Source organism: Pseudochaenichthys georgianus, unplaced genomic scaffold, assembly GCF_902827115.2.
Source record: "Pseudochaenichthys georgianus unplaced genomic scaffold, fPseGeo1.2 scaffold_423_arrow_ctg1, whole genome shotgun sequence".
NCBI classification, from domain to species: Eukaryota; Metazoa; Chordata; class Actinopteri; order Perciformes; family Channichthyidae; genus Pseudochaenichthys; species Pseudochaenichthys georgianus.
The window spans coordinates 27,501-35,267 of record NW_027262988.1 but is presented as its reverse complement, the minus strand read 5'-3'; the positions used below and the strand labels follow the sequence as shown (position 1 = coordinate 35,267).

General features: G+C 40.5%; 1 protein-coding gene across 2 annotated transcripts in view; it reads right to left on the bottom strand.

Annotated features, from left to right (window-relative positions):
- Window positions 1–546: 546 nt before the first annotated feature.
- The window catches only part of LOC139433405 (zinc finger protein 892-like), a 15,253-nt gene continuing 8,032 nt past the window's right edge, over window positions 547–7,767 (bottom strand). For both annotated transcript variants that reach the window (XM_071202407.1, XM_071202408.1), the window contains one exon: window positions 547–2,186. In XM_071202407.1, the coding sequence (XP_071058508.1) occupies window positions 1,210–2,186 (977 nt within the window). In that variant the 3' untranslated portion in view covers window positions 547–1,209. The remainder of the gene's footprint in view (window positions 2,187–7,767) is intronic.

Sequence of the window (7,767 nt, the reverse complement as noted above, 5' to 3'; positions counted from 1 at the left end):
GACAGAAGTCTAAATATTTAAGATAAAGCTGTGAAACAATCTCAATATTTGGCAGCAAAAATGTAAGGTTTCTTTAATGTATAAAATGATACATGTTGAGATAGGATGTTCTAATATCTTAAGAGAAGAGCTTGAATATTAAAAAATACAAACTCTTTTGGCTCCTTCCTGTCTGGATCTTTCTTGGCTTTGCTATCTTCTAGCTCTATTCTGGTTTTTGGAGTTTTTTTCTAGCTCTATCCATGATCATTTTCAGAGCCTGAGGCCTCTATGCGGACTATCTTCTGGTTCTCCTCTGGATCCATCCACTATCTCGTGTCTCTGTCCAGTGAATTACACTTGTGTTACTGGAGCAGGTAAAGCATACAACAGATACTTTCAGCATTATCGGAGCACGCAGTGGAAGCTTGGATGAAACACAGCGGACTTCTAAACAATGAACACCCGCAACTTGGAAGAAATAAAGTTGGGTGTTATGCGTTCTAATATTGCAATGCAAACCCATGATGTAATGACAGTAATTCAGAATAATTGAGTCATTGAATGCTCATTTCAGTAGATTTAATCAAACAAACACAAACATATTGGCCTCAAGACTGTAACCTCTTCACATTCTGCTGAAATAGTCAATTACTAGCCTTATCTCACACATTACTGTTTTGAATCTCTAATATGTGGATGACAGTTGAACTGCACGATGTAACATTTATGCCATCTGCTGGAAAGAAGACGTATCGCTCTGTTGGCGTTGTTTAGACAACAAAAACAGAGTGAAGCTCTCATTTCACAACAAATCTTTGAGTACAGACACCGTCCTGCAGAGAGCACACAACCCAACAGCACGTTGTTGGTCGTGCATCACTTTACAAAACGTTTAGATTAAGAGACTAAGACTAGCTGGTCCCTTGTAAAGGTGAGTCCACCTTAAATGAGCAGTGGGTGATCAGCAGGTGAAAGGCAGGACACGGGAACTTGGTCCTGAGGAGATGTAATGATTATTAAACAAGAAATAGTCTCAAGGGGTCGAAGAAATGAACATTTGTGATTATTAGCGAATCGGTTGCAGGTGGGTGAAAACAGGCTTAGGGAGTAACGTATTACATGTAATGGGATTAGGATACAAAATAGACAAATGTATTCTCTTACCAACACACTTGGTCTTTTTAAACGATTACGCCATTTAAATCTTTTGTCACAAACTTTGCAGATCTATTTTTCCTCTCCTGTGTGGATTCTCATGTGTGACTTTAAACTTACACTATGTGAAAAAGCTTTCTTACAGACTGAGCAGGTGAATGGTTTCTCTCCTGTGTGGATTCTCATGTGGTCCTTTAAACTTCCACGCCGTGAAAAAGCTTTCTTACAGACTGAGCAAGTGAATGGTTTCTCTCCTGTGTGGATTAGCATGTGTCCCTTTAAACTTCCACTCTGTGAAAAATATTTATTACAGACTGAGCAAGTGAATGGTTTCTCTCCTGTGTGGATTAGCATGTGTGTCTTTAAATGTCCACTCCGTGAAAAAGCTTTCTTACAGACTGAGCAGCTGAATGGTTTCTCTCCTGTGTGGACTCTCATGTGTGTCTTTAAATCTCCACGCTGTGAACAAGCTTTCTTACAGACTGAGCAGCTGAATGGTTTCTTTTCAGCACTACGTTGTGGATCACTGACAGATTCATGTCTATTTTTCAGTGAGTTTGAGCCTGATGCAGGTTCTCTGGTCTCTTTCCAATCAGCACTGTCTTCAGTGTCAGGTTCAGAAGAGTCTTCAGTGTCAGGTTCAGAAGAGTCTTCAGTCTCAGGTTCAGAAGAGTCTCCAGTGTCAGGTTCTGAAGAGTCTTCAGTGTGGTCCTCAGTCTCGGGTTGTAAACTGTTCTCTGGATCTGAGTTCCTGGCTGGTTCTGGTCCTCGACAGTCATCTCCATCAGCTTCTGTTTCCATGTGTTCAGTTTGTCTTTGATGAGGCTGAGAGGACTGAGGTTTCTCTTCATCATCTTCACTCTTCACAGGGTCAGGAGTGAAAGTGGACTTGGTGATATCAGCCTCCTCCAGCTCCTGAAGCTGCTCTCCCTCCTGTTCCTGCTTAATGTGTGGGGGGGGCTCTGGGTGCTCCTGGTCCAGACTGGTGCTGCACTCCTGCTGGTCAGGGAGAAGCTCTTCTTTAACCACCACCAGCTGCTGCTGGACTTCTGCAGGAAACAGGAAACAGTCAAAACAAACTGTTAAGTGTTAGCATTTAAAAATCTCATCACCATTACATTGGGAGACATTTTGCAGCCCTAATGAATGCCTTTGTTTTTATATTTTCACATTATCTTTCTTAGTCCCACCTATTGTGTATTTCTGTTGGCTCAAGTCACCTCTCTGCAGCCAGGCTCCTCACCCACACTAAACCCTGGCAACACATCACCCCCACCCTCATCCACCTTCACTGGCTCCCGGTCAAGTCACGCATCCAGTACAAACTCCTCCTGCTAACCTACAAATCTCTCCACTCCCTAGCCCCTCCATACATCTCTGACCTCCTTCAGCCCTACACCCCCTCTCGTCACCTGCGGTCCTCTGACAAAGGGCTGCTCTCCATCCAGCGCTCCAAGCTAAAAACATTTGGCAACAGAGCCTTCAGTGTCGCAGCCCCCACCCTCTGGAATTCTCTGCCCTCTGCAATCAGGAATGCAGACACTCTGGACACCTTTAAAAAAACACCTCAAACACGATCTGTTCACTCAGGCCTTCGGCCTCAACTAAATTATAGTCACTTATTTCCTGCTATTGCTCTGTATGTCTATTATTACCTTTTGTTTTGTTACTTCTCACTGTAAAGCGTCCTTGGGTTTCGTGAAAGGCGCTATATAAATTTAAATTATTATTATTATTATGTAGCCCAGCCCCTTTCCACTTCAAGTTCAAAATGTAAAAGGGTTTTTTTCTTCTGGCGTAGCACAAGCCGCAATGTAAACAAGGAATTGTATTTGGGATCGTTCACAGATACACTACGCCTATAGTATAGAATGAAAATACTCTGTTACAAATTAAAATCCTGCATTCAAACCTTATTTAAGTAAAAGTATGCAAGTATTAACAGAACATTTGACGGCTGCCTGCTGACCTGCTAAATGTGTTTTTATATACAGTACCTGTCAAAAGTTCGGACACCTTCTCATTCAATGTTTTTTGTTTATTTCAATTTCTTTCTACTATGTAGAATAACACTGAAGACATCAAAACTATGAAAGAACACATATGGAATTATCTAGTTAATAAAGTGTTAAAAAAAAAAATCAAGAAAATGATTCTTTAAAGTAGCCCCTTTTGCCTTGATGACAGCTTTGCTCACTCTTGGCTTCTCTCAGTCAGCTTCATCAGGTCGTCACCTGGAATGGTTTTCAATTAACACGTGTGCCTTGTCAAGAGTCAATGTGTGGAATGACTTGCCTTCTGAATGTGTTTGAGACCATCAGTTGTGTTGTGCAGAGGTAGAGTTAGTGCACAGTGGAAAGCCCTATTTGACTGCTGTTGTAATCCATATTATAGCAAGAACCACTCAACCCAGTAAAGAGTGTTGAGAGCTTCATAGTATATAGTAAATACTTAAAACGAAAGTTAATTATAAATCATATATGATCAATCATATTCTTGTATGAACCCATAATGAGAATGCTTCTTGATGGTTTTTGAATATGTAGGTATGCTTACAATTTTAGTTGTTGCTGTTTGATAACTTTGCGTTTTAAAAAGAGGGTGTTGAGAGCTTCATAGTATGTTGAATACTTAAAACGAAAGTTAGTTGTAATCAAATATAATCAATTATATTCTTGTATAACCCACAATGAAAATGCTTCATATTTTAGGTTTTTCTATATTTACAGCATAAACAAAACAAAGTGGTTTGTTTAGTTTAGTGTAAGGCCTATCATGATTTATGCCCTACTCTCTGATAAGAGAGTAGGCAGGTTCTTTCCTCTCCTCTCACAGCAGGGAGGGGGGCTCCGGACTTAAGGAGAAACACATTGAGGCCTCAAAAAAGTGGTCATGTCATAGTCATAGAATATGTCTAGTCATGTTTTGTTTTACACAAACTTGGGAAGGTGTGTCTTATGCCAGAGCCAATAGAATATGTTGGTTGGGAATTGTAAGGAAATATTTGTATGTATTCATGTTAGTAAACTATGAATAAGCTTAAAAGGGGAAAATTATTTGTGTAGAAAACAGTGAATATAAGACATTGAGCTGTGGAAAAGTACAGTACGGTGTTAAAGTCCAAACTGCTGAGGAGCCTCAGTGGAAATATACGGTGTCAATACTGAGTGGTACACAAACGCGGGGTCAACCAGATTAAGAACAGAGGCATCCTGTTATGTCCAAACTGATAAGCCAAAAGGTTGCAGAACTCACACTAAATCACCCACCAAGCAGGCGCAACAGTTCACAAGGGCAGTCTTGTGAGTGAAACTTAGGAAGTGAGGTGTTGGAGATTTGGGCAGCCAAGTGCCAAAGGTCTGGAAGGGAGGTTCAGACAACTCCCCCATTGTTAGAAAATGTATAAAACACAGGAACCAGTCTGTACTCTCTCTCTTTTTCCTCTGGCTGGCTCACGTGAGTATCAGGTAAATGTGGGATCCCACAGATCTGTATTTATTTTGTACTGTATTTGATTGTATTGCATTGTCTTATTACCATTAAAGTAGATTATTGTTATCGGTTAATTGTATGCTCTGGATTCCTTCCTGTAAGAATAACCAGCTTGTTTAGGGACGCGCGGAGATTTGAAAAAGCGGACCAGTTGTCCATTCAAATTTCTAACAGTATAGAGGAGGTGTTTGTGGGTTTTCTATCCGGTTTTTTGAGCATAAAAAGACTGGCTTTTTGGGATTTCGGGGGGGAGAGAGGGGGAAACCCCTGGTATACTCTCTCCTGGTAAAGCTCTGTCCTTCAGAGCTGGGTTAATAGCTCTCGGTAAGGTTCTCTCAAACTTGGTAAATATCTCTCTAATTTCTTGGTTGGAATGCTGAGTGAATTTCTTTGAATGAGTGAATTTCTTTGAATGCTGAATGGAATGATTTGACGGAACGAAGCGTTTGAGTATTAGTACCCGCCTCCGTGAGGACCTTCCTCCGAATTCATGCGGATAGGTATGGGTTTTTGAATGTTAGTACCCGCCGACTGTGACGGAAAATAAAAAGGTATGGAATCGATGTGAATTGATTTGGTGAATGAAAAGTTGAATGTGCTTTTTATTATCACGGGTCTTTTTATGAGGAAATGCCTCTAAATTCTATCGGGAGATTTTAAATGTCACAACTGAATTGGGCAGTTGAAGTGAAACATTTTGATAATAAATGTAAGACTGTGAATTAAAGTTAAATATTTGAACATGATCACAGCATCATTTTTTGTTTAGTATGATTATAATGTTGTAAAGAGAGAAGGTAAAAACCCTGTATTAGTTTGGACCTATTTTTCTTCAAATAAATTGATCCCACCTTTTGGACTGGGACAACTTAAAGGACATCTGTGCTCTCCTCTCCTGCTTCAAAGGTAAGATTGCACCCTGCCACACTCACACTTAGGTAGGGCCACACCCCATTTACTGATATCAAAACCCTTCGGGATCGCTTAAACAGATTAAAAAGAGTTGTCTGAATTGAAACAGCAGTTAATTGAACCTGGTTCTTCGGGGAGTTAATAGAGGTGAGATCTTGCTGACGTTGGTGGATCTGAGCCAAGCAGTAAACTTACATAGACTCAATAACTTCGGTCAGGTCAATTAGTAGGTCAGAGTAATTTACCTGAATAAATTATCAGGACCTCACCTATACTCTAAACAAGAGAAACGACCGTCCATCATCACTTTAAGAAATGAAGGCAAGTCGATACGGAAAATGTCAAGAACTTTGAATGTATCCTCAAGTGCAGTCGCAAAAACCATGGAACGCTATGATGAGACTGGCTCTCATGAGGACCCCCCCGGGGAAGGAAGAGCAAGAGTTACCTCTGCTCAGAGGATAAACACATCAGAGTTACCAGCCTCATAAACCGCAAATCAAAGCACCTCAGATTAGAGCCCACATAAATGATCACAGAGCTCAAGTAGCAGACAATCTCAACATCCACTGTTCAGAGGAGACTGCGTGAATCAGGCCTTCAAGGTCCAATAGCTGCAAAGATCCACTACTGAGGATGAACAACAAGAAGAAGAGAATTGTTTGGGCCAAGAAACACAAGGAATGGACATTAGACAGTGGAAATCTGTACTTTGGTCTGATGGGTCCAAATGAGAGATTTTTGGTTCCAACCTCCGTGTCTTTGTGAGACGCAGAGAAGGTGAGCGGATGGTTTCTGCATAAGTGATTTGTTAACACTTTTTTGTTAACTAGATAATTCCAGTTAAAGGTGGGGTAGGTAAGTTTGAGAAACCGGCTCGAGATATACTTGTTATATTCCATGGAATGCTCTTAACATCCAATGCAATGAATATCTTAAGTGCTTTGACAAAAAGTCCATAAAAACATGTCATCTGTGGAAGCCGTAGTACTGTAAAAAGCACGACCAATCATCTGAGCCGGCTAAAGTAACTGGGTGGCCTACCTGCCTGTCAGCCTTCCATCTGGGCACAAACTTAGCTCGTGCCCTCATTGGTCATGTGCGCATTTGTGTGTGTTGGAAGAGGGGCTCTATAATGAAGTGGCAGATTTTTCCGGTTGTGTATTTTCAAATTCTAGCGCACACGAGCTGGTTTCTCCAAAATTACCTACCTCACCTTTAATGTTTTATTTTATAGTTTTGATGTCTTCAGTATAAATCTAGAAAGTAGAACCAATTTAAATAAAAACTTCGAAAGAGAAGATGTGTCAACTTTTGACTGCATCTAATACTAGTGTATATTTCTCTCAAAAATATATATATTCTGTGTATATATATATATATATATATATACAGAATATATTATAAATACATGTTGGCAATAATTGATTGATGAGATTTTACATTCATTTATATTAATGTTTTAATTACCTTTGTACTAGTTCCCCTATTTTTTTATCAAGTAACATTTTAGATTAGATGTAGATGTAATTTATTATTGAACATATTTATTAGGGATTCTCCAATCGCCAATTTTGGGGCCGATACCGATCGCCGATCAGATCGAGTGGGCGGGGCCTATGGGGATCTTCCATTTAAAGTGATGTTTAAAACTCAGTTAATGGGGCTCATTCACTGGAGCTTCCACAAACAACAACCAACATAATTACTACATTACTACGAGCATGATCAATCGGTAGAGAGTGAGTATCGTCCGATATCGATCGGTGGCCGATCGATCGGAGCATCCCTAATATTTATTCATTGACTTCTTAGTTTAGCTAGTTTAGCTTGTTCCAGAGGTAGATAAAATAGCCACGTGTGTTTGGTCTAACTTGAAAAGTGTGTTTTGCTCCGCTCACTGGTCCATCACAGCGGCTGAGCTTCAGGTGATCACGGAGCTGCGTGACCTATAAGGGTTGCCTGGCATTTGGATCTGACCACGGCCGCGCTGATATTATAACGCAAAATAATTTCCACACCTTTAGTGTATAAAACTCCCCCACTACTTAGACTATTTCTTGCACCCCTCTAGAATAAGCCCGAATGGTCTCAACCATATTGCGTCAGTAACGTGCACTTGTTGTTACAGCAGGATCAGTTGGTGTGTTGTGGGCACGACCGGTAGGTTTTCGCAATCCGTGTTCTCAACATGCTTACTTTAACATACTTTTTCATGGTCGGGCT